Source organism: Pseudophryne corroboree, chromosome 4, assembly GCF_028390025.1.
Source record: "Pseudophryne corroboree isolate aPseCor3 chromosome 4, aPseCor3.hap2, whole genome shotgun sequence".
Taxonomy (NCBI): Eukaryota; Metazoa; Chordata; class Amphibia; order Anura; family Myobatrachidae; genus Pseudophryne; species Pseudophryne corroboree.
Window position 1 is genome coordinate 944854293 of NC_086447.1, and position 26135 is coordinate 944880427.

Here is a 26135-nt window from a genome sequence, read left to right on the forward strand (position 1 = left end):
TCCCATACAGTGTTTACTTTGGAAAAGCTTACAACTACCAACATGCTGACACGTCATCTACTGACTCAAATACCCTCAGGAGTCGGCAATGCCGACAGAGGGATTCCCATAGCTGTTTGTGGCAGAGCACTCACACATGTCGACACACATGTACTAAATCGCTATAATGGGTAGATCTGACAGGGAAAACACAGAAACTTTTAACAACTCATGTACACACGCTTATTATATATATATATATATATATATATATATATATATATATATATATATATATATCTCCTATATAATAGCCCAGATCTGTGACTTTGTGCCTCATTTGCTAACGCTGGGCGGAGTCACAACACTGGGCGGAGTTAGTCAAATGAGTCACAGATCTGGGCAAATCCATAGGAGACTTGGAGCAGAAGCAGATGGTATGGGCGTGGCACAGGCAGGGGTGCATACCTCCCAGCTGTCTTCAGGCAGGAGGGACACACGCACAGCAAAAAGGGGGCATGGCCAACTGATCGCGAGCCACGCCCCTGATTTCGTCAGTGAGGGGGCATGCCCAGCGCTCTGTGAGCTGCTGGCATGCCCCCAGCGGCGGATTATGAGTCCGGGGGGCCCAGGGCACTTGAGACAGGAACCCTATCTCATTGCTGTGCCTGCTGTTGGTTTGGGGGCGTGGCCTAATTGGGCCCTCGTGGCCACGCCCCCTTACGCAAATTCAATGATATTTTTTTTTAAACATGGGATTTTGGCCCTTCAGCTAGGGGTAAATCCAGAGGAGGTGGTTGCTCCCCCCTACACACCCGCACAGGCAGAAGAGAGCAGGGAGACTGCTGCCTCCCTGCAACACCACAGACCTGCCAACACGCAGCAGCCTCCCTGCAACACCACAGACCTGCCAACACGCAGCAGCCTCCCTGCTACACCACAGACCTGCCAACACGCAGCAGCCTCCCTGCTACACCACAGACCTGCCAACACGCAGCAGCCTCCCTGCTACACCACAGACCTGCCAACACGCAGCAGCCTCCCTGCTACACCACAGACCTGCCAACACGCAGCAGCCTCCCTGCAACACCACAGACCTGCCAACACGCAGCAGCCTCCCTGCTACACCACAGACCTGCCAACACGCAGCAGCCTCCCTGCTACACCACAGACCTGCCAACACGCAGCAGCCTCCCTGCTACACCACAGACCTGCCAACACGCAGCAGCCTCCCTGCAACACCACAGACCTGCCAACACGCAGCAGCCTCCCTGCTACACCACAGACCTGCCAACACGCAGCAGCCTCCCTGCAACACCACAGACCTGCCAACACGCAGCAGCCTCCCTGCTACACCACAGACCTGCCAACACGCAGCAGCCTCCCTGCTACACCACAGACCTGCCAACACGCAGCAGCCTCCCTGCTACACCACAGACCTGCCAACACGCAGCAGCCTCCCTGCAACACCACAGACCTGCCAACACGCAGCAGCCTCCCTGCAACACCACAGACCTGCCAACACGCAGCAGCCTCCCTGCAACACCACAGACCTGCCAACACGCAGCAGCCTCCCTGCTACACCACAGACCTGCCAACACGCAGCAGCCTCCCTGCAACACCACAGACCTGCCAACATGCAGCAGCCTCCCTGCAACACCACAGACCTGCCAACACGCAGCAGCCTCCCTGCTACACCACAGACCTGCCAACACGCAGCAGCCTCCCTGCTACACCACAGACCTGCCAACACGCAGCAGCCTCCCTGCTACACCACAGACCTGCCAACACGCAGCAGCCTCCCTGCAACACCACAGACCTGCCAACACGCAGCAGCCTCCCTGCAACACCACAGACCTGCCAACACGCAGCAGCCTCCCTGCAACACCACAGACCTGCCAACACGCAGCAGCCTCCCTGCAACACCACAGACCTGCCAACACGCAGCAGCTTAAAGATGGCTGCCCAGTTAGCCGACAAGTATGTGGCAATTCGGCCACAGGGGCAGAAGCGCCCAACCAGCAGCCAGCCCCAAAAGACTGTACCACCAGGGGTACACCCCTCTTCAGCTCATCACCCCCGAAGACAAGCGTCCTCCAACCCGGGTGCTCTTGGCCAGCAACCGCACCGCAGTGTCCCTGCAAGTGATCAGAGATCATCGGTGCCACGACTGGAGAAGAAGTGCTATGGCTGTGGGAAAATCGGACATCTGAGGATGAACTGTCCTGCATCCCAAGCACCCTAGACTCGTGCCCCAAATCCAAGTACTGGAGCCCGGCTCGCTTGTTTGAAGAGTGGAGATGAGCCTACAGAGACTGTTCCCCCTCCAGTCAGTCCGATGGAGTGTGGCGAGAGACAGGTGCACTCTGCGGAGAGAGTCACCTGCATGGCCAAACAATATGTGGAGGCACCTGCAGCCGGTCCACGTGGGACCACTGCAGGGGGAAGGCCTAAGAGACTCTGGGGCCTCAATCACTATGGTGAGCCCCCACCTTATAGATCCTGCTGCAGTATTGAAGGGTCGCACTGCCATGGTCACCCTGGCAGATGGAACGGAGAAAGAGGTTCCCATGACAAGAGTCTACCTGGACTGGGGAGCTGGACCAGAGTTGCGAGAAGTTGCCGTCATGGATGGTCTCCCAACTGATGTGGTCCTAGGAAATGATCTGGGTGGTGGGATCGTCACCACGTTTGCTGGCGCCATTTCCCGGAGTCAAGTTCCACAACTACCGTTGACATCAGCTACTCCAGCACAGCCCAGCCCAGAGGAATAGACTACAGCTGCTAGACAACTGCCAGCACAGCCAATCACAGCATCAACCAGCCCAGAGGAAAAGATTACAGCGGCTAGATTGGTACATTGACCCCGCATGCCTTTTGGCTCTGGTATGCCTACGTCCCCTAGCAACGCAAAGGATGTCGGTTCCAGCTCGTTTGATCCTGTGGGGGTGCCCAATGATGCTCCTGACCCAAGTGGTTTGCCAACTCCGGCGGTGAGTATGAGAAACCACACTGACTTTTCCATGACTGACCCCTACCAGATTGACCCTAGTAGTCCCCACCTAGATCCCCCTGTAGAGTGTCCCAATTTAGGAGAGATTGAGGGCCGCAGGCAGGCGTTTAGGGAGGCTCAACTCTCTGACCCATCCCTGAAAGGCATGAGGCGCCACTCTGGCAGCGGCCTTGACAGGGTTGGGGCAGGAAGTTTGACCTGGCGGGAAGGGTTAAGGTACAGGGTAGACAGGAAAGTGGGAGGGGATAGACCAGATAAGGAACGTGTCCAGCTGGTCCCCCCAGGGAACTTTCCTGCGCAACCAGTGTCGGTTGCCAGCGAAACCCCTTTGGACAGTAACCCGGAGACAGACCGTACCCTGAAGTGCCTGACACAGAGCTTACCCTGGTCTGGAATGTCGGATGACGCCCAGACCAACTGTAAGGCTGGTGCCATGCGTTGGCAGCTGGGGCACTCCAGCGGTTGTGTTGTCTCTGGACCTCTGCCCATAGGAGAACCTACACAGCAAGTTGCTGTGCACATAGCAGGTCCCCTGCCTGTGCTCAGTAGATTGGGGAAGACCCGCAGCCTCCCTGTAGTGGATGCCACACAGGATCCAGAGGCTGGTGGTCTGGCCGCTATCACTGTGGCACAGGTAGCGGACGAGGAGGAAGGAGTAGGCCTAGGTGACAGGGTACGTTTCCCGAGTCGTAGGTCAACAGAGGAGGATTGGAGGGCAGGTCTGACAGTTAGCAGGGAAGGAAAAGGGGTCGCACAGACATTTATTTTAATCAAATTATATTAATGTATTGTTTTATGTCCTTTCCCTTTTATTCAATAATACAGGTATGTACCTTTTGTGTTGGGAGGTGCTCCAAGGAATATAGTAACTGTAGAAGGTCAAAAGAAACAAGAAGATTCCCTATATTGGACACACTCGGACTATAATACTTTCATAAAGTCAAATATCTGTCATGATAGATGACCACAAATTCTAAAATATAACTTTTATTAGGATCTTTTAAAACATGAGTGAAATATAGTGCATGTGAATAAAGTTGTGAGAAAATAATAATAAAGTGAATTAAAAGGCTTAGCCACTGTAATTATTGTGTTTCTTCACTGTCTCCAGTATCTGAACAATGTTGCAATATCTGTAGCAATGCTAGTTGCCTTATGTCTGATAATGATACCTTTGTATCTAGGAGTAAAAGGCTCCTGTTATGATTTCACTACACCACCATTATTAGAGTTTTATTCCATGTTTGCAGTGTGCGCGTCACTGACTAATCATGCTTAGGTGGTGAACCATCCTTTTTAAGTGTCTACTATTATTTACTAGGAATTTATTACTCCTAGGAGAATTATTACCCTTGTGCTGCTGCTCTCTATATATGAGACATGTAATTATTCTTCAAGGTGCTCTGTTCTATATAGCAATGCACCTTATTTATAGTTCATGTATCAACACCAATTATACACACATGTAACATATTAGGAAAGTTTTATATATCACATTCCACATAAAAATGTTTAGTGCACTGTTGACATTAGAGCAGTTATTTTAATGTTATCATTACAATGCTCTTATTCTGTGTGGTTGTGATCCACACTTGTTGATTTATATGTCCACACCGATCACATACACATGTGTGAAATATATTATAGAGTTTTATGACACATTCATATATATATCCCATACAGCTTTTATTCACTCCAAGCAGTGGGATATTCATTCGATGTAATAAACAATATATATATATTGTCCTTTTCCTATATAGTTTGGCACACAGAATAAGAGCATTGTAATGATAACATTAAAATAACTGCTCTAATGTCAACAGTGCACTAAATTTTTTTATGTGGAATGTAATATATAAAACTTTCCTAATATGTTACATGTGTGTATAATTGGTGTTGATACATGAACTATAAATAAGGTGCATTGCTATATAGAACAGAGCACCTTGAAGAATAATTACATGTCTCATATATAGAGAGCAGCAGCACAAGGGTAATAATTCTCCTAGGAGTAATAAATTCCTAGTAAATAATAGTAGACACTTAAAAAGGATGGTTCACCACCTAAGCATGATTAGTCAGTGACGCGCACACTGCAAACATGGAATAAAACTCTAATAATGGTGGTGTAGTGAAATCATAACAGGAGCCTTTTACTCCTAGATACAAAGGTATCATTATCAGACATAAGGCAACTAGCATTGCTACAGATATTGCAACATTGTTCAGATACTGGAGACAGTGAAGAAACACAATAATTACAGTGGCTAAGCCTTTTAATTCACTTTATTATTATTTTCTCACAACTTTATTCACATGCACTATATTTCACTCATGTTTTAAAAAATCCTAATAAAAGTTATATTTTAGAATTTGTGGTCATCTATCATGACAGATATTTGACTTTATGAAAGTATTATAGTCCGAGTGTGTCCAATATAGGGAATATTCTCGTTTCTTTTGACCTTCTACACTAGGTCTAACAGTTAGGGCAGACAGTTGCCAGATAGGTATGACGGAGGTGCAGTGCCTGGGGCACCATGTAGGAGGAGACAGGGGTAGGCCCAAACCAAAGGGGGTGGAGGCAACAAGAGGCTGTCCCCGACCCACATCACCCAGACTGGTACTGACCTTAGAACCTGTAAGGCCCTACGGACATGTTGTCATTGACTTTAGTCCTGTAGTGAACCCCTTGACAGAGATGGCTAGGAAGGGCATTCCCAAGTCAGTGGACTTTGCACCCGCTTGTGAGTTGGCATTCCAGTCATTGAAGGAGGCTCTGGTACCCGCTCCAGTGCTGATGGTGCATATTCTTGACCAGGACTGTGTGTTACGAACTACTGCGCTACTGCACGGACTGGGAGCAGTACTGAGCCAGGAGGAGCCATATGGGCAGGAGCACCCTGTGGCCTGTTTGAGCAGGATACTTCTATGGTGGGAGGTGGGGTATGCCGCAATTGGAACACCGTGGGTGGCACTTGTGTGTACATTGGACCAGTTTTTACTCTGTTCATGTAACTGGCCCCCCACAGTGGTGACTTACCACCCACTTGTTAGGTGGCTGCAACCTACCCTGGGGAAATCAGACAGACTTTTGTCGTGGAGCCTTGAACTTGGACTTCAGGTGGAATATTTGAACATTGTGTCCCCACAAGAATCGGGCCACCATAATATGGATGAACTGTCTAGGCCGGAGCCTAAACCCCCCAGGTAGCGTCTCCTTCAACCCAACAGACTACGGGACCAGGAGCCATATAGTTGGGACATGACTCGCTGGTTTTCCCGCTTGAATTGGGGGGGGGGAGTGTGGCTGGAGAGACTAACGAGCCACACGTGTAATGGCGACCGTGGCACTGAAGGGGTTAATCCACAGCTGCCAGGCACCATTTGGACAATAGGCTCTTTGCGTCACTGTTAAACGTACTTACGGCGCCGGGCGCGCACTGTTTAAAAATATGTTTAATGATGTGTTTTAACATGACATATGTAGTGCTCTGTGCACAATTGCAGGATTACATGTTTAACTGTATTTATATTCAAGATGTGGTCACCTGTATTTTAAATGGAAAAATGCACTTACTATATCTGTCTGAATAATCATCTCCTATTGTGGCCGGAGAGACCCCCAGCCACGAGGCAAATGGCCGCCCTGGCACTGAAGGGGTTAATCCCTAGTGCCCGGCGCCATTTTTAAGGACAAAGGGCGCTTGGCGCCAGATTTAAAAAATGTATTGTGGGCGCTAGGCGCCGTGTTTTATTAATGTCAAAAATGTATTTTAAACTGTGCCGTGGTCCCGGACCCCTCCGGAGACCACGGCAGGGAGGACAGCCCCCGGCGCGCTCAGCAGAGTGTGCACGCCGGGGGAGAGGAGGCAGCCGCTGACCGCCGGAGTCCGGGAGCTCCGCTCCCGGCAGCGGTCAGTGTAGCCCCGGGCGCACTGGAGTGTGCGCGCCGGGGAGAAGGGTGAGCGCTGCGGCTGGGAGCTCGGCTCCCGCTGCAGTGCTCTATGTGAGAGCCGCCGCTGGGGGCCGGGAGCTCTGCTCCCGGCGCCTCAGCCCAGCACGGGTGGCCAGCCGCAGCAGCCGGGACGGACGTCCCGGGCTGCTAGCCGGCGAGGGGGGTGCGCTGCAGCCCGGCTCCCCGCCGGACGCTGCAGCGAGGCTACCAGACAGGCGCCGCTCATGGGGGACCGGGCTAGCCGGCTCCCTAGCGGCGTGGCTGAAATTAGGCTGCCCAGCAGGATGGTGAGCGCTGGGGTCCGGGAGCTACGCTCCCGGCGCCTCAGCGCTGAAACAAAGCCAGAGTCACGGCGGCCGGGACAAGTGTCCCGGGCCGCCGGGCTTAGGTACAGGGGGGTGCGCCGCTGCGTGCGGCGAGGCCACAAAGGTAGTGCCACACTGGGGGGACAGGGAGAGCCAGCTCCCTGGACCCCAGTGGCAGGCAGACAGGCTGGAGGGTGGGGGAAGCCAGCCCCATACCTCCAGCACACAGAGAGCCCTAGCAGCCAGGCTGCAGGGCTAGGGAAGGCACTGCAGTGCCTGAGTATGTAGAGTCTGTGCAGGGCACAGGCTCAGCGTATAGTTACAGGGAAATGTACAGTGTGATTTAAAATGTAATGTATTTAAAGATAAAATGCACTTACTTGATTGTGTGTCCCAGGAGGGGGGAATCCATAGCTGTGCAGGCTGATGGATTCTCCCAGACCTTTTCCCTAAAAACGGAATGCTTTCCCATCCAGCCTCACAGTTCCAATGGGCACAGGGAGAAAGAGAAGCAGCTTAGCTATAAAACAAGCTGAGTGGTTTCTTGGAGCTCCATGGAGATCAGCCGTAGTGCCAAGAAACCAGGACCGGGGAGCCCGGCTGCCCAGCTCTGGAGCCCAAATCCAGGCTGCAGGCAGTGAGAGGGGTCCCGGGCAGGTTTCTGGAAGTCAGATTTAGGAGGGAAAACTTCCCCCCAGCCAGACTGGACGGCACCGGGGAGTATCCGGATTCTCCAAGGTAGGAGCGTCAAAGGAGACCGACCACTCCCCACTGTCCATAGGGAACAATGTTAGGTGTGCATGAGACCAGAGCATGCACAGCTCATGGGTAAACATTGATTGGTTGTACACCACAGGGCGGGCTTACCCCCTGTGGTAAGGGGTCTTGGAGAGGGATAAAAGAAGGGCAGTTGGCCCATAGGAGTGTGTATTGTAACATCTTCTTCTGCTGAAAAGATCTTGATTGTATGCTGTTGCCCCTAGCAATAGGGAGGAGCCTTTTTAAAGGTTATTTGAGCAATAAACACCTTTGCCTCAAGAAGACTGCTTCATCTTGTGACCAACAGGGTTAGGCCAAACCTAGCCCCGTTCTCCGGCTGTCCAGGGAAGCACCTGACGTCTCCAAGCTCCGCCTTCCGCCAGCTACCGGTAGAGGCCTAGCAAGTGGCTAGTGGGGATTCGTCGACACCACACAGGTGTGGTAAAGCAGTGCGTCGGCACATACAGAGCAGAACCGTGGTTCCAAACGCCACGGCAGGTTAGGAGTTTGGTGGTGGCAGCGAGAACCCGCCCACAGCGCAGTGGGTGGAGTCAGTAACAGGCGGTTACTGACGGTAAGCGGGAATCCCCTATGTGGTCAGGCCTCGTGCGGCTTGACCTTCCATTCTGTGCGCAGTCAACGGGACGCGGAAGCTGCGAGTGCTTCCGTACGGTATCGTCCTGTCACACCTATCCTCTGGGAATAGGAAGTGGCATGCTAATGGCCCTGTCCTAGCTGAGAGGTGTGAAGGACAAAAACCCTTTTTGATGTTGGACAGTGCACGGCAGGTAGTGGCTGTGAGTGTCAGATTGGGTTGGGAACCTGTATTTATTTATGTAGCTGGTTTCATTGATATGAGTCCTGAATGGTAGATGCAGGAAGGAATAACATTTGTTTGGGAAATAAAATACAAACCGTATTTGAAGCTATGTGATAAATTTATCAATAGTGAATGTTAAACTGATAACAAACGTCTGTGTGACAGGAAAGAAGAAATTGTTTAAAGAACTTGTATCCTTTGAAAATTTAATTTATTTATATTTTGTAAGATATCCTGATTGGATGGAAAGGACTGTGGTTTGTGATTTTACTGTATAAAAAGGAGGCCTGTGAGCATCCAGTGTGTATTATACCCAGGGCCGGCAACAGAAATCTTGGGGCCCGGTACACTGAGATCTCTGCGGGCCCCCCACCCCCTCCCCAACCCCCCCTTTATCTCAGACCCAGACATCCCTACCTGCAAACCTAATCCTCCCCCCACGGCCTAACCCTCCCCCCGCAGCCTTACCCTAAACCTCCTTGGCATACTTACGTTCGGGATTCCGGCAGTTGGGATGCCGGCGTCACCATTCTGACTGCTTGGATCCCAACTACATTCCGTAGGCAACAGTCCTTTCAGAAGCTAAAATGGTAAATAAATACAATCCAGGCACTTGAAATGGTATGTTTGCTGTAAGCTGCCATCATAAAAAAGGGGGTAGTCAGACCCACAATAAACAATATATAAAAACAAAGAGGTGGTGGAGCTGATAAATTATTTATTGACTGGATAGAACAATATTAAAAGAAGTATATGTTTAATATACAAAACATTGTAAAAACAACAATGGCATTAATCAATAAAATAAATCTCACATAACATAAACACCCTGGATAAGCATATTTAACATACAATTCTATTAATATTGTTCTATCCAGTGAGTCAAGAAATCATTTATCAGCTCCTTTCAGAAGCCTAGTTCCAAAGCCCCAATATCCTGGAGAGCCAAGAGCGCACACTTACCAGTATATATAGCCGCACGCCATCCAGACAAGGCTCCGAGTCTCCACAAGCTGACAGCCTGCCGAGGCTGTTTTATTCCTCAGTCTGTCTGCGAGCCGCACCGGCCTTGCGGTCTCTATAGCCGCACTGCAGTCCCGCTCCTGCTTGGCTGCTCCTCACAGCAGAGACACAGGGCGGACGGGGAGGAGAGAAGTGGAAGACGCAGCGGTGTCGTGCATAGCTGTGCGCGACGTCTCAGCACACGGGGACTTCGGGAGTTCCGGACAGCTGACCTGGGGGTCTGGGAGCTTCACACAGCGGGCGGGCGGGCGGCGCGACGCCGCAATATCAATACTTATACTTACAATTGCAACCTTAAATCCATGCTGCAGCTGCTGCACTGCTGCAGGTGTACTTTGGGGCCCCTCACAATGTTGGGGCCCGGGACAGATGTCCCCTTTGACCCCCCCCTGTCGCCGGGCCTGATTATACCAACTACTTTCTGCTGTAACATCTGCCGTACTGCTAAGTTCTTTTCAGAACTTTTTGTTGGCATTAAAGCATCATCTGCCTCAAGAAGATTGCGTCATCTTGTGACCTACAGGGCTATGCAAAACCTAGCCCCGTTCACCGGCTGTCCAGGGTGAACCAGCGTCTCCAAGTTCCGCCTTCTGCCAGCTACCGGTAGTGGCCTAGTCAGTGACTAGTGGGGATTCGTCAACACCACACAGGTGTGGTAAGGCAGCGTGTCGGCACATACAGAGCAGAACCGTGGTTCCAAACGCCACGGCAGGTTAGGAGTTTGGTGGTGGCAGCATAAACCCGCCCACTGCGCAGTGGGTGGAGTCAGTAACAGGCGGTTACTGACGGTAAGCGGGAATCCCCTATGTGGTCAGGTCCCGTGTGACCTAAGTATCCATTCTGTGTACTGGGGACGGGACCGTCCGGTCACACCCAGGCACTATATACAGTACAGTTTATATCCTCTCACCAAGTCACTATATACAGTATATATCCTCTCACCCAGTCACTATATACAGTATATATATCCTCTCACCCAGTCACTATATACAGTATATATCCTCTCTTCCTCACCCAGTCACTATATACAGTATATATCCTCTCACCCAGTCACTGTATACAGTATATATCCTCTCACCAAGTCACTATATACAGGATATATCCTTTCCTCCTCACCCAGTCACTATATACAGTGTATATCCTCTCCTCCTCACCCAGGCAATATATACAGTATATATCCTCTCCTCCAGTCACTATATACAGTATATATCCTCTCCTCCAGTCACTATATACAGTATATATCCTCTCCTCCATCACTGTATACAGTATATAGCCTCTCACCCAGTCACTATATACAGTATATATCCTCTCACCCTCACCCAGTCACTATATACAGTATATATCCTCTCCTCCAGTCACTATATACAGTATAAATCCTCTCCTCCAGTCACTATATACAGTATATATCCTCTCACCCAGTCACTATATACAGTATACATCCGCTCACCCAGTCACTATATACAGTATATAACCTCTCACCCAGTCACTATATACAGTATATATCCTCTCCTCCAGTCACTATATACAGTATATATCCTCTCCTCCAGTCACCTTATACAGTATATATCCTCTCCTCCAGTCACTATATACAGTATATATCCTCTCCTCCTCACCCAGTCACTATATACAGTATATATCCTCTCCTCCCGTCACTATATACAGTATATATCCCCTCCTCCTCACACAGTCAGTATATACAGTATATATCCTCTCCTCCAGTCACTATATACAGGATATATCCTCTCCTCCAGTCACCTTATACAGTATATATCCTCTCCTCCAGTCATTATATACAGTATATATCCTCTCCTCAGTCACTATATACAGTATATATCCTCCTCACCCTCACACAGTCAGTATATACAGGGTATATCCTCTCACCCAGGCCGCTGCAGTCATTCAGTAGAACGCGGGTCCGGAGGTTTGGTCCTCGCCGCTCGCCGTCTCCTCTCGGCTTCCGTATGGTTGTATCTATGTTGCCTTCGTGCTAAGGACCTGGACGTGACAAAACGAGAGGGCAGGAGAGCACTTCCGCCCTTACAGCATCTCTATATTTCCTTCGTTCTCCGATCATTTGGGGCAAATTTATTTCTCTATGCAGCATTGGACGCTCGCCACGCATCGGGCTCGGTGTCTCGCTCCGCTTCGCTCGCCACACTTTACTATTCCATATAGATTGTGACATGGACCCAGGGGGTTATGGGAAAGGTCCTTAGCGCGAAGAGAATCTAGACGCTACCGCTTCCGTATTGTGTGTGACAGGGAACATGCTGACCCTGAGTCGCTGCCGGCTGCCGAGGACCCTCCGCTCCTGGGGGGTGAGAGCGGCCTCGGAGGTGACCGGCAGCAGCGAGAGCTCCGGGCAGAGGAGGTACCGGGACACCGTGCTGCTGCCACACACCGACTTCCCCATCCGCCGGGGCCCCGGGGAGACTGCCAGCGCCGAGCTGCGACTGCAAGAGGTTAGAGACGGGGCGTAGTGACTGTGGGGGTGCGTGCTTAACTGAGGGGTGATGGGGTGCACGCTTAGCTGAGGGGTGTGGGGGTGCGTGCTTAGCTGAGGGGTGTGAGGTTGTGTGCGCTTAGCTGAGGGGTGTGGGGGTGCGTGCTTACCTGAGGGGTGTGGGGGTGCGCGCTTAGCTGAGGGGTGAACGAGTGCGCGCTTAGCTGGGGTGTGCGCTTAGCTGAGGTGTGATGGGGTGTGCGCTTAGCTGAGGGGTGTGGGGGTGCGCGCTTAGCTGAGGGGTGATGGGGTGCGTGCTTAGCTGAGGGGTGATGGGGTGCGCGCTTAGCTGAGGGGTGATAGGGTGCGCGCTTAGCCGATGGGTGTGTGGTGCGCACTTAGCTGAGGGGTGATGGGGTGCGCGCTTAGCTGAGGGGTGAACGGGTGCGCGCTTAGCTGAGGGGTGAACGGGTGCGCGCTTAGCTGAGGGGTGAACGGGTGCGCGCTTAGCTGAGGGGTGAACGGGTGCGCGCTTAGCTGAGGGGTGAACGGGTGCGCGCTTAGATGAGGGGTGAACGAGTGCATGCTTAGCTGAGGGGTGATGGGGTGCATGCTTAGATGAGGGGTGAGCGAGTTTGCGCTTAGCTGATGGGTGATGGGGTGCGCGCTTAGCTGAGGGGTGATGGGGTGCCCGCTTAGCTGAGGGGTGATGGGGTGCGCGCTTAGCTGAGGGGTGAGCAAGTGCCCACTTAGCTGAGGGGTGATGGGGTGCGTGCTTAGCTGAGGGGTGAGCGAGTGCCTGCTTAGCTGAGGGGTGACTGGGTGCGCGCTTAGCTGAGGGGTGATGGGGTGCGCGCTTAGCTGGGGGTGATGGGGTGCGCGCTTAGCTGAGGGGTGAGCAAGTGCCCGCTTAGCTGAGGGGTGATGGGGTGCGCGCTTAGCTGAAGGGTGAGCGAGTGCCCGCTTAGCTGAGGGGTGATGGGGTGCGCGCTTAGCTGAGGGGTGATGGGGTGCGCGCTTAGCTGAGGGGTGATGGGGTGCGCGCTTAGCTGAGGGGTGATGGGGTGCGCGCTTAGCTGAGGGGTCTGGGGGTGCGCGCTTAGCTGAGGGGTGATGGGGTGCGCTCTTAGCTGAGGGGTGATGGGGTGCGCTCTTAGCTGAGGGGTGATGGGGTGCGCTCTTAGCTGAGGGGTGATGGGGTGCGCTCTTAGCTGAGGGGTGATGGGGTGCGCGCTTAGCTGAGGGGTGATGGGGTGCGCGCTTAGCTGAGGGGTGATGGGGTGCGCGCTTAGCTGATGGGTGATGGGATGCGCGCTTAGCTGGGGGTGATAGGGTGCGCGCTTAGCTGAGGGGTGAGCAAGTGCCCGCTTAGCTGAGGGGTGATGGGGTGCGCGCTTAGCTGAGGGGTGAGCGAGTGCCCGCTTAGCTGAGGGGTGATGGGGTACGCGCTTAGCTGAGGGGTGATGGGGTGCGCGCTTAGCTGGGGGTGATGGGGTGCGCGCTTAGCTGAGGGGTGATGGGGTGCGCTCTTAGCTGAGGGGTGATGGGGTGCGCTCTTAGCTGAGGGGTGATGGGGTGCGCGCTTAGCTGAGGGGTGATGGGATGCGCGCTTAGCTGGGGGTGATGGGGTGCGCGCTTAGCTGAGGGGTGAGCAAGTGCCCGCTTAGCTGAGGGGTGATGGGGTGCGCGCTTAGCTGAGGGGTGAGCGAGTGCCCGCTTAGCTGAGGGGTGATGGGGTGCGCGCTTAGCTGAGGGGTGATGGGGTGCGCGCTTAGCTGAGGGGTGATGGGGTGCGCGCTTAGCTGGGGGTGATGGGGTGTGCGCTTAGCTGAGGGGTGATAGGGTGCGTGCTTAGCTGAGGGTTGATGGGGTGTGCGCTTAGCTGAGGGGTAATGGGGTGCGCGCTTAGCTGAGGGGTGTGGGGGTGCGTGCTTAGCTGAGGGGTGATGGGGTGCGCGCTTAGCTGAGGGGTGATGGGGTGCGCGCTTAGCTGAGGGGTGATGGGGTGCGCGCTTAGCTGAGGGGTGATGGGGTGCACGCTTAGCTGAGGGGTGATGGGGTGCGCGCTTAGCTGAGGGGTGCGTGCTTAGCTGAGAGGTGATGGGGTGCATGCTTAGCTGAGAGGTGAGCGAGTTCGCGCTTAGCTGATGGGTGATGGGGTGCACGCTTAGCTGAGGGGTGAGCAAGTGCCCGCTTAGCTGAGGGGTGATGGGGTGCGCGCTTAGCTGAGGGGTGAGCGAGTGCCCGCTTAGCTGAGGGGTGATGGGGTGCGCGCTTAGCTGAGGGGTGATGGGATGCGCACTTAGCTGGGGGTGATGGGGTGCGCGCTTAGCTGAGGGGTGAGCAAGTGCCCGCTTAGCTGAGGGGTGATGGAGTGCGCGCTTAGCTGAGGGGTGAGCGAGTGCCCGCTTAGCTGAGGGGTGATGGGGTGTGCGCTTAGCTGAGGGGTGATGGGTTGTGCGCTTAGCTGGGGGTGATGGGGTGTGCGCTTAGCTGAGGGGTGATGGGGTGTGCGCTTAGCTGATGGGTAATGGGGTGCGCACTTAGCTGAGGGGTGTGGGGGTGCGTGCTTAGCTGAGGGTTGTGGGGGTGCGTGCTTAGCTGACGGGTGATGGGGTGCGCGCTTAGCTGAGGGGTGATGGGGTGCGCGCTTAGCTGAGGGGTGATGAGGTGCGCTCAGCTGAGGGGTGATGGGGTGCGCACTTAGCTATGGGTTGCATGCTTAGCTGAGGGGTGATGGGGTGCACGCTTAGCTGAGGGGTGAGCGAGTGCGCACTTAGCTGAGGGGTGAGCGAGTGCGCACTTAGCTGAGGGGTGAGCGAGTGTGCGCTAAGCTGAGGGGTGTGCGCTTAGCTGAGGGGTGTGAGCGAAGTGCGCGCTTAGCTGAGGGGGTGATGGAGTGCGCGCTTAGCTGAGTTGCTGTTGTAGTGCGTGCTTGGCTTTGGGGGGATGGGGTGCGCGCTTAGCTGAGGGGTGAGTGGGTGCATGCTTAGCTGAGGTGAGCAGGTGCGCGCTTAGCTGAGGGGGTGAGCGAGTGCGCGCTTAGCTGAGGGGTGAGCGGGTACTCGGCTGTGGGGGTGAAGGGGTGCACGCTTAGCTGTGGGTGTGAAGGGGTGCGCGCTTGGCTGTGGGGGTGATGGGGTGTGTGCTTGGCTGTGGGGGTAAGCATGCGTGCACTTGGATGTGGAGTGAGCTCGTGTGCACTTGGCTGAGGGTGAGCGGCTGTGCGCTTGACTGGGGCCAAGGGGGGGGTGTACTCTTGGCTACCGGGGTGTGCGTTTATCTATGAAGTTGAGCAGGTTTGTGCTTGGGTAAGGGGGTGTATGTTTAGCTGTGGGGATGACTGGGTGCGCTTCTGGCTGTGTGGGTGCGCACTTAACTGGAGCTGAGGGGATGCACGCTTGGTTGTGGGGGTGAGTGGGTGCGCGCTTGACTGTGAGCGTGTGTGTTTAGCTGTGGGGGTGAGCAGGTGCGCGCATGTCTGTGGAGGTGAGTGGCGCTTGACTGGGACTAAGGGGCAGCATGCTTGACTGGTGAGCGGGTGCGCGCCTGGCTGAGGGGGTTAGCGGGTGCGTGCCTGCCTGAGGTGGTGAGCGGGGTGCGCGCCTGCCTGAGGTGGTGAGCGGTGTGCGCGCCTGTGAGAGGGGATTAGCGGGGGCACACCTTGCTGAGGGGGTCAGCGGGTGCGCGCCTGGGTGAGGGGGTGAGCGGGTGCGCGCCTGGCTGAGGAGGTGAGCAGGGGTGCTCCTGGCTGAGGGGGGTGAGCGGGGGCGCTCCTGGCTGAGGGGGGTGCGCAGGTGTGCGCCTGGCTGAGGGGGTGAGCGCTTGACTGGGACTGAAGGGGTGCGCGCCTGGCTGAGGGGGGGGCGCGCCTGGTTGAGGGGGTAAGCGGGGGCGCGCCTGGCTGAGGGGGTGAGCAGGGGCGCGCCTGGGTGAGGAGCAGAGCGGGTGAGCGCTTGACTGGGACTGAAGGGGGTGCGCGCCTGGCTGAGGGGGGGCGCGCCTGGTTGAGGGGGTAAGCGGGGGCGCGCCTGGCTGAGGGGGTGAGCAGGGGCGCGCCTGGGTGAGGAGCAGAGCGGGTGAGCGTTTGACTGGGGCTGAAGGGGTGCGCGCTTGGCAGAGGGGGTGAGCGGGGGTGCCCCTGGCAGAGGGGGTGAGCGGGAGTGCGCCTGGCAGAGGGGGTGAGCGGGGGCGGGAGCCAGACAGAGGGGGTGAGCGGGGGCGCGCCTGGCTGAGGAGGTGAGCGGTAGCACACCTGGGTGAGTGGGTGAGCGGGTGCGTGCCTGGCTGAGGTGGTGAGCAGGTGAGCGCTTGACTGGGGATGAAGGGGTGCACGCCTGGCTGAGGGTGTGAGCGGTGTGCGCGCCTGGTTGAGGAGGTGAGCGCTTGACTGGGGCTGAAGGGGTGCGTGCCTGGCTGAGGGGCTGAGCGCTTGACTGGGGCTGAGGGGGTGAGCGCCTGGGTGAGGAGGTGAGCGCTTGACTGTGGTTGAAGAGGTGCGCGCCTGGGTGAGGAGGTGAGCAGGGGCGCGCCTGGGTGAAGAGGTGAGCGGGGGTGCGCCTGGGTGAGGAGGTGAGCGGGGGCGCGCCGGGTTGTGGTGGGCGCGTCTGGGTGAGTGGGGGCGCGCCTGGGTGAGGGGGTGAGTGGGGGCACGCCTGGCTGAGGAGGTGAGCGGGTGCGCGCCTGAGTGAGGGGGTGAGCATGTGCGCGCCTGGGTGATGAGGTGAGCGGGGGCGCGCCTGGGTGAGGAGGTGATCGGGGGCGAGCCTTGGTGAGGAGGGGAGCGGGGGCGCGCCTGGGTGAGGGGGTGAGCGGTGGCGCGCCTGGGTGAGGGGGTGAGCGGGGGGCGCGCCTGGGTGAGAAGGTGAGCGGGGGCGCGCCTGGGTGAGAGGGTGAGCAGGGGCGTGTCTGGGTGAGGAGGTGAGCAAGTGCGCGCTTAGCTGAGGGGTGATGGAGTGCGCGCTTAGCTGAGGGGTGAGCGAGTGCCCGCTTAGCTGAGGGGTGATGGGGTGCGCGCTTAGCTGAGGGGTGATGGGGTGTGCGCTTAGCTGAGGGGTGATGGGGTGTGCGCTTAGCTGAGGGGTGATGGGGTGTGCGCTTAGCTGATGGGTAATGGGGTGCGCACTTAGCTGAGGGGTGTGGGGGTGCGTGCTTAGCTGAGGGTTGTGGGGGTGCGTGCTTAGCTGAGGGGTGATGGGGTGCACGCTTAGCTGAGGGGTGATGGGGTGCGCGCTTAGCTGAGGGGTGATGAGGTGCGCTCAGCTGAGGGGTGATGGGGTGCGCACTTAGCTATGGGTTGCATGCTTAGCTGAGGGGTGATGGGGTGCACGCTTAGCTGAGGGGTGAGCGAGTGCGCACTAAGCTGAGGGGTGAGCGAGTGCGCACTTAGCTGAGGGGTGAGCGAGTGTGCGCTAAGCTGAGGGGTGTGCGCTTAGCTGAGGGGGTGAGCGAAGTGCGCGCTTAGCTGAGGGGGTGATGGAGTGCGCGCTTAGCTGAGTTGCTGTTGTAGTGCGTGCTTGGCTTTGGGGGGATGGGGTGCGCGCTTAGCTGAGGGGTGAGTGGGTGCGCGCTTAGCTGAGGGGTGAGTGGGTGCGCGCTTAGCTGAGGGGTGAGTGGGTGCATGCTTAGCTGAGGTGAGCAGGTGCGCGCTTAGCTGAGGGGTGAGCGAGTGCGCGCTTAGCTGAGGGGTGAGCGGGTACTCGGCTGTGGGGGTGAAGGGGTGCACGCTTGGCTGTGGGGGTGATGGGGTGTGTGCTTGGCTGTGGGGGTAAGCATGCGTGCACTTGGATGTGGAGTGAGCTCGTGTGCACTTGGCTGAGGGTGAGCGGCTGTGCGCTTGACTGGGGCCAAGGGGGGGTGTACTCTTGGCTACCGGGGTGTGCGTTTATCTATGAAGTTGAGCAGGTTTGTGCTTGGGTGAGGGGGTGTATGTTTAGCTGTGGGGATGAGTGGGTGCGCTTCTGGCTGTGTGGGTGCGCACTTAACTGGAGCTGAGGGGATGCACGCTTGGTTGTGGAGGTGAGTGGGTGCGCGCTTGACTGTGAGCGTGTGTGTTTAGCTGTGGGGGTGAGCAGGTGCGCGCATGTCTGTGGAGGTGAGTGGCGCTTGACTGGGACTAAGGGGCCGCATGCTTGACTGGTGAGCGGGTGCGCGCCTGGCTGAGGGGGTTAGCGGGTGCGTGCCTGCCTGAGGTGGTGAGCGGTGTGCGCGCCTGCCTGAGGAGGTGAGCGGGTGCGCGCCTGAGAGAGGGGATTAGCGGGGGCACACCTTGCTGAGGGGGTCAGCGGGTGCGCGCCTGGGTGAGGGGGTGAGCGGTGTGCGCGCCTGGCTGAGGAGGTGAGCAGGGGTGCTCCTGGCTGAGGGGGTGAGCGGGGGCGCTCCTGGCTGAGGGGGGTGCGCAGGTGTGCGCCTGGCTGAGGGGGTGAGCGCTTGACTGGGACTGAAGGGGTGCGCGCCTGGCTGAGGGGGGGCGCGCCTGGTTGAGGGGGTAAGCGGGGGCGCGCCTGGCTGAGGGGGTGAGCAGGGGCGCGCCTGGGTGAGGAGCAGAGCGGGTGAGCGCTTGACTGGGACTGAAGGGGTGCGCGCCTGGCTGAGGGGGGGCGCGCCTGGTTGAGGGGGTAAGCGGGGGCGCGCCTAGCTGAGGGGGTGAGCAGGGGCGCGCCTGGGTGAGGAGCAGAGCGGGTGAGCGCTTGACTGGGGCTGAAGGGGTGCGCGCTTGGCAGAGGGGGTGAGCGGAGGTGCCCCTGGCAGAGGGGGTGAGCGGGAGTGCGCCTGGCAGAGGGGGGTGAGCGGGGGCGGGAGCCAGGCAGAGGGGGTGAGCGGGGGCGCGCCTGGCTGAGGAGGTGAGCGGTAGCACACCTGGGTGAGTGGGTGAGCGGGTGCGTGCCTGGCTGAGGTGGTGAGCGGGTGAGCGCTTGACTGGGGATGAAGGGGTGCACGCCTGGCTGAGGGTGTGAGCGGTGTGCGCGCCTGGTTGAGGAGGTGAGCGCTTGACTGGGGCTGAAGGGGTGCGTGCCTGGCTGAGGGGCTGAGCGCTTGACTGTGGTTGAAGAGGTGCGCGCCTGGGTGAAGAGGTGAGCGGGGGTGCGCCTGGGTGAGGAGGTGAGCGGGGGCGCGCCGGGTTGTGGTGGGCGCGTCTGGGTGAGTGGGGGCGCGCCTGGGTGAGGGGGTGAGTGGGGGCACGCCTGGCTGAGGAGGTGAGCGGGGTGCGCGCCTGAGTGAGGGGGTGAGCATGTGCGCGCCTGGGTGAGGAGGTGATCGGGGGCGCGCCTGGGTGAGGAGGTGATCGGGGGCGCGCCTTGGTGAGGAGGGGAGCGGGGGCGCGCCTGGGTGAGGGGGTGAGCGGTGGCGCGCCTGGGTGAGGGGGTGAGCGGAGGCGCGCCTGGGTGAGAAGGTGAGCGGGGGCGCGCCTGGGTGAGAGGGTGAGCGGGGGCGTGTCTGGGTGAGGAGGTGAGCAGGGGCGCGCCTGGGTGAGGAGGTGAGTGGGGGCGTGTCTGGGTGAGGGGGTGAGGAGGTGAGCGGGGGCGTGTTGGGTGAGGGGGTGAGCGGGGGCGTGTCTGGGTGAGGGGGTAAGGAGGTGAGCGGGGGCGTGTCTGGGTGAGGAGGTGAGTGGGGGCATGTCTGGGTGAGGAGGTGAGCAGGGGCGTGTTTGGGTGAGGAGGTGAGCGGGGGCGTATCTGGCTGAGGGGGTGAGCAGGGTCGTGTCTGGGTGAGGAGGTGAGCGGGGCGTGTCGTGTCTGGGTGAGGAGGTGAGCGGGGCGTGTCTGGATGAGGAGGTGAGCGGGGGCGTGTCTGGGTGAGTGGGGGCGTGTCTGGGTGAGGAGGTGAGCGGGGGCGTGTCTGGGTGAGGAGGTGAGTGGGGGCGTGTCTGGGCGAGGAGGTGAGCGGGGGCGTGTCTTGGTGAGGAGGTGAGCGGGGGCGTGTCTGGGTGAGGGGGTGAGCGGGGGCGTGTCTGGGTGAGGGGGTGAGCGGGGTCGTGTCTGGGTGAGGGGGTGAGCGGGGCGTGTCTGGGTGAGCGGGGGCGTGTCTGGGTGGGGGGTGAGCGGGGGCGCGTCTGGGTGGGGGGGATGAGCGGGGGCGCGCCTGGGTGAGGGGGTGTGCGGGGGCGCGCCTGGGTGAGGGGGTGAGCGGGGGCGCGCCTGGGTGAGGAGGTGAGCGGGGGCGCGCCTGGGTGAGGAGGTGAGCGGGGGCGTGTCTGGGTGAGGTGAGCGGGGGTCGTGTCTGGGTGAGCGGGGGCGTGTCTGGGTGAGGAGGTGAGCGGGGGCGTGTCTGGGTGAGGAGGTGAGCGGGGGCGTGTCTGGGTGAGGAGGCGAGTGGGAGCGTGTCTGGGTGAGGGGGTGAGGAGGTGAGCGGGGGCGTGTCTGGTGAGGAGGTGAGTGGGGGCGTGTCTGGGTGAGGAGGTGAGCGGGGGCGTGTCTGGGTGAGCGGGGCGTGTGTGGGTGAGCGGGGGCGTGTCTGGGTGAGGGGGTGAACGGGGGCGTGTCTGGGTGAGGAGGTGAGCGGGGGCGTGTCTGGCTGAGGGTTTCTCCACAATCTCAGGGTGAAACAATGAGACGTTGGGATTTTCTCAGGCACCTGCAGAGGAAGTCGGATTTCTTCTTCGGGTTCCGTAGGCTCCACAGGGATAACATCGGGGTTATAGGTGGTAGGATCAGCTCCTGGGCACCATACAGTTAAGTCTTTAGATATCCCAGGATGCTCCGGTCCCTTTCCCTATGACCCCGCCCCCTGCAGAGGCAGGTCAGTGTTTTGTATGGTGCAGCAGGAAGCAGGATGCAGCTTTTTACGCAGTCACTGAACCTCTCGCTGCTGGAAGTCTCAGACTCCAGCACACCGACTCCTACACTCCCTGCTGGCGCCGGGACTCCCGCTTGGCCATGGCCTCAGACGGGAAATTGCGGCGGGGCCCACAACAGGCGTCTAGCACCGCTGCTGCTGGCCGGCCATCGGGCTGCGGACACTGGTGCTGACCAGAGACTCCACTAGATCACTAGGGCATATGGGGGCACAGGAAAACCTTTATCAGGGCCCCCCAGTACTGGTATTTGAATGCCAGCATAGGGGAGGGAGCGCCAGTCTGTAGTCCCTCCCCCATCTTTGGTCGCCAGTCCACCGCGGACTTCCAGCCGTTTAGCTGCAGCACCATTCCCAGGATCGGATTTTTTACTTTAAATCCGCCCGTCCCTGCCTCACCCCGCCCGCTCACATAACGCACGCCCCAGCAGTTAGGTGAGATTAGGAAAAACTTCATCCACCTTCAAGGCGGGCAACGGACGGCTTTCCGGGCTCGGCGGCGGGTTATGGCCTGATGAGTGACTGGCGCAGCGTGACCCCAGAATTAGAGGTCACGCTGCAGCGTAAGCAGGGGGAGCCGGGCAGCGTCTGAGCATCATCAGGACGCACAACGCTTATACCTTAAACCCCCGGGATTGGAGCTTCCAATCCTGGGATTGAATCCCGGCCATTTTTTGGCCTAAATCCTGGGACCCTGTTTATCCCGATCCCGGGATTGGCCACCCTAGTTTGTAATTACTCACCTTCTGATGTTGTCTTCTACATCCAACGCTGGAGCGGTGTGTGTGTGTGTGTGACCACCCCTGCCCCTGGGAAGCAGCAACAGAGAGATCTAAGCCTCCCCGCTGTCCCCATCCCAGTGCAAAGTCGGAGGATCGAACACCGGGCCGGTAAGTATATATTATTCTAGTGCCGCAGGGTTTTCAAAAACGGAAACTCCTACAACTACTGTTTTTATTGGATACTATGGGATCCGGAGCACGCATTCCTGCGGTATTCCAAAATTGGGCGTGATGGGCGCACGTTTTTTTGTGGATAAAACCTTGTTCCCAATTGAGTTTCCCCCATAGAGTCTGGTTTGTAGATTTGTGTCTGTCACATTGTGCTGATAACAATCTGTCTTACAGGAGAGTAATTTCCTGCAGCTGTATAACAAGCAAAGAGCCATAAAAACAAAGAAGGAATTCATTCTGCATGATGGCCCCCCTTATGCCAATGGTGACCCCCATGTCGGACATGCCCTGAATAAGGTGAGCTTATTCCCTTCTGTTATCTCGCATAAGCAGGAGATCTCATAGAGTGGGTCCCCAGTGGTCCTGATAGCAGTGGCGTCATAAGGGGGGTGCGGACCACACCCGGCGGCTATAGCCCTGAGGAAGCTTAGCTCAAGCGAAATGCGCATAGGCACCGCTATGCACTGTCTCTACCAGTAAACTAGGAATATTTCCTGTGCCCAACATGTTACATATATGAACTTATAGTCCGTGTAATGTGTGAGTTACAGCAGCTGTAGTAGGGCACGGAATTATACCCGGTCTCCAAAGCATGCCGTGTTTTCACCATTACACGGCTCCAGGGCTGTTTCTAGCCAATTTGGCTCCCAGTGCGAGATTTAAAAATGCGCCCCCCCATGACATTAAAAAATGTGCCCCCCCACACACCTAGATTTAAAAAAAAAAAACTTGCACCCGGCTAGGGGGCATGGCCTCATCTAAATGGGTGTGGCCTCATTTAAATGGACATGGCCTCATCTGAAAAGACTACCTCACAATCCAGTTTTTGACCCTGCTCCAAGAGATCACGACCACCACAGGAAAAAAACATTCTACCATATTAAGCCCCACACAGTAATGCCCCCTGCACCATATTATGCCACACACCGCAATGCCCTTGATACATTAAATCCCCACACTACGGCAGGCAAGAGTCCCCATTTCACACATTACGGCAGGTGTCCCCATTTTACACATTGAGAGAGAGAGAGAATACTTACAGAGGCGATTACCGCTCTTCGGCCCTCCTCACCAGTCGCTCCTCGCGCCGACCTTGCCTTCTTCCTAACTTGGATCCCCCTCTGTACTCCGCTCGGGGGGGGAGTTTCGCGGAATGACGGGGTTGCATCGTGATGTAACAACGCAACCGCGTCATTCCGTGAAACTCCGCCCCCCGAGTGGGTTACTCGGGGAGAAATAGGAGGGGGAAGCAGGGAGCCACAGTTAGTGCCACGGCGGGCGCCCAGTGCGGTTGCAGTGCTCGCCTGCCCCAAGAAACGGCCCTGCACGGCTCTCTGTCACAAACCACCTCTTTTCCCAGTAACGTGGTTACAGAACCAGTGAGGACCACTCGCCTATAATAACAGCGTATGTGATACAATTTGCTGATGTGAATTAATATACTATTAAAGCAACATCACATAAAGGACACAATTATTAAGAAATATTATGGGGTATTTGCAATTGCGGTCAAACTACGGCTGGAATTCGACCGTTTTTTAATTCGACACAATTCGACAGTCAGACACCCTCCCGCCGGGACTAGAATTTGACATATTCAATAAAAAACGGATTCGACAGTCCCGATGTCGAATAAAACGGACCAATTCACGGATAGTGTGCCTCCTGGATTCGTCTTCATGGACGGCACAAAAGTGCTTAAAAAACCCTGAAAAAAATGCGTGGGGTCCCCCCTCCTAAGCATAACCAGCCTCGGGCTCTTTGAGCCGGTCCTGTTTGTAAAAAATATGGGGGAAAAAATGACAGGGGATCCCCCGTATTTTAACAACCAGCACCGGGCTCTGCGTCCGGTCCTGGTGCAAAAAATACTGGGGATAAAAGACGTAGGAGTCCCCCGTATTTTTCACACCAGCAGCGGGCTCCACTAGCTAGAGAGACAATGCCACAGCCGGGGGACACTATTATACCGGTCCCTGCGGCCGTGGCATTAAATCCCCAACTAGTCACCCCTGCCCGGGGTTCCCTTGAGGAGTGGGGACCCCTTAAATCAAGGGGCCCCCCCCCCCTCCAGCCACCCAAGGGCCATTGGTGAAACCTGAGGCTGCCCCCCCCCATCCAAGGGCGGCGGATGGGAGGCTGATAGCCAAGTTTCAAAATAAAGAATATTGGGGGTAATTCTGAGTTAATCGCAGAAGCAAGTTTGTTAGCAATTGGGCAAAACCATGTGCACTGCAGGGGAGGCAGATATAACATGTGCAGAGAGAGTTAGATGTGGGTGAGTTATTTTGTTTCTGTGCAGGGTAAATACTGGCTGCTTTATTTTTACACTGCAATTTAGATTGCAGATTGAACTCACCCCACCCAAATCTAACTCTCTCTGCACATGTTATATCTGCCTCAACTGCACTGCACATGGTTTTGCCCAACTGCTAACAAAGTTCCTTCTGCGATCATCTTGGAATTACCCCCATTTGTTTTGTGTAGCAGAACTACAAGTCCCAGCAAGCTGGTACTTGGAGAACCACAAGTACCAGCATGCGGGGGGGGGGGGGGGGGGGGGGGAACGGGCCCGCTGGTACCTGTAGTTCTACTGCAAAAGAAATACCCAAATAAAAACAGTACACACACACTGTGATAGTATAACTCTATTACATACATGCACACCGACCCACACATACTTACCTATGTTGACAGGAGGGCCCGGTACCCTTCACCAGTAGAATCCACGGGGTACCTGTAAATAAAATTATACTCACAACAATCCTGTGTAGATCGGTCCTCTTCTGCTTGTAATCCACGTACTTGCCAAAATAATAAAACGCAAAACCCGCTCCATGCACTGAAAGAGGTCCCATGTTTTTTTTTAATCAAGTATTTTTTATTGTTTTTGCCAGAGAATGAAAAGAAGAACAAAAACAGAGAAAATAAAAATAAAAACATTACAATAAACAGTGAAGTTAAACCATTACAAAGTCAAATTTGTGCTTTCCGATTAACACCTCTGTAAAGTAGCGTTATTGTGTGAATACCAAATAGCATTCACTTTAATTTTTAGAATAATCCTATTCAACTACAGAGAAAAAAAAAAAAAGAACAAAATACGTGCTGTATTGCGTGGGGAGGAGCGCGGAAATGGCCGGTCCGCACCAGGAGCAACACATCACCACAGACAGTATCTATGACCAATGTTTAAAGTGAGGGGTCAATAAAGTATTGAGAGTTTCTCCATAAACCCCATATCTTATCAAATTTCAGTAGTGAATTCCGTTTAGTATACATAAAGCGTTCATGAGAAAGAGTAGCATTCACAAGAGCAGCCCACTCAGCAGATGACGGGGGAGCATGAGCCATCCAATTACGAGCGATACATACACGGGCCAATGCCAGGACTATAGTTACATAAAGATAGGCGTGTACTGGGAGGCATTCCCTCAAATCAAGGCCAAATATACAAATGCGTGGATTCATCAGAGGAACTCGGACACCCGTAGATCAATAGATGTCGTGACATTTTCCCAAAAGGCATTCACCCACGGGCACAGCCAGAGCAAATGCCAGAACCCAGCAGCCGGAGCAGAGCACCTCGGACAGTTATCAGAAGTCGAGCCTCCAATCTTAAACAGACGGGAAGGCGTCCAGTAGACTCTGTGTGAAATATACTATTGTATCTGCTGGAATCTAGCACTCGGGGAAGCCAGGATATGTGTCCAATCCTCCTCATCGATTTCACCTAAATCCTGCGTCCATTAAGCTCGGAGGGCGGTCAGCCCATCCAATCCAGAGGAGGAGAGGAGGGAGGAGTACGAAGACGAGACCCTCCCGCGAGAAAGCAAAGTGCGAATCAGCTTGTGAGCAAGGGATTCAGCGAGTTGTGGAGCAGAGCCCCGCCACTGTGCCGTCAACGCATGCCAGAGCTGTAAATAACGAAAAAAATAGCATCTAGGGATATCATAGGTAGTGGACAAATACTCAAAGCTATGGAGCACCCCATCCTGATAAAGTTGCCCCATTGCAGACACCTCATCCGAAATCCATACAGAGCTGCCCTCCAATCCAAAAAGCTCGGAAAAAATTACATTGTTCCAAAGA

General features: G+C 56.0%; 2 protein-coding genes across 5 annotated transcripts in view; one reads left to right on the forward strand and one right to left on the reverse strand.

Annotated features, from left to right (window-relative positions):
* BPNT1 (3'(2'), 5'-bisphosphate nucleotidase 1) overlaps positions 1-11916 on the reverse strand; it is a 148059-nt gene extending 136143 nt beyond the window's left edge. Inside the window, exon 1 of one of the 4 annotated variants that reach the window (XM_063919134.1) lies at positions 11739-11916. The gene's annotated coding sequence lies outside the window, so the exon portion shown is untranslated. Of the gene's footprint in view, positions 1-11700 lie in introns of all 4 variants that reach the window. The other 3 variants (XM_063919135.1, XM_063919136.1, XM_063919137.1) reach the window with 3 other exon arrangements.
* The window catches only part of IARS2 (isoleucyl-tRNA synthetase 2, mitochondrial), a 349183-nt gene continuing 334949 nt past the window's right edge, over positions 11902-26135 (forward strand). Inside the window, exons 1-2 of the mRNA XM_063919433.1 lie at positions 11902-12319; positions 22221-22343. Of these exons, the coding sequence (XP_063775503.1) occupies positions 12125-12319; positions 22221-22343 (318 nt within the window). The 5' untranslated portion in view covers positions 11902-12124. The remainder of the gene's footprint in view (positions 12320-22220; positions 22344-26135) is intronic.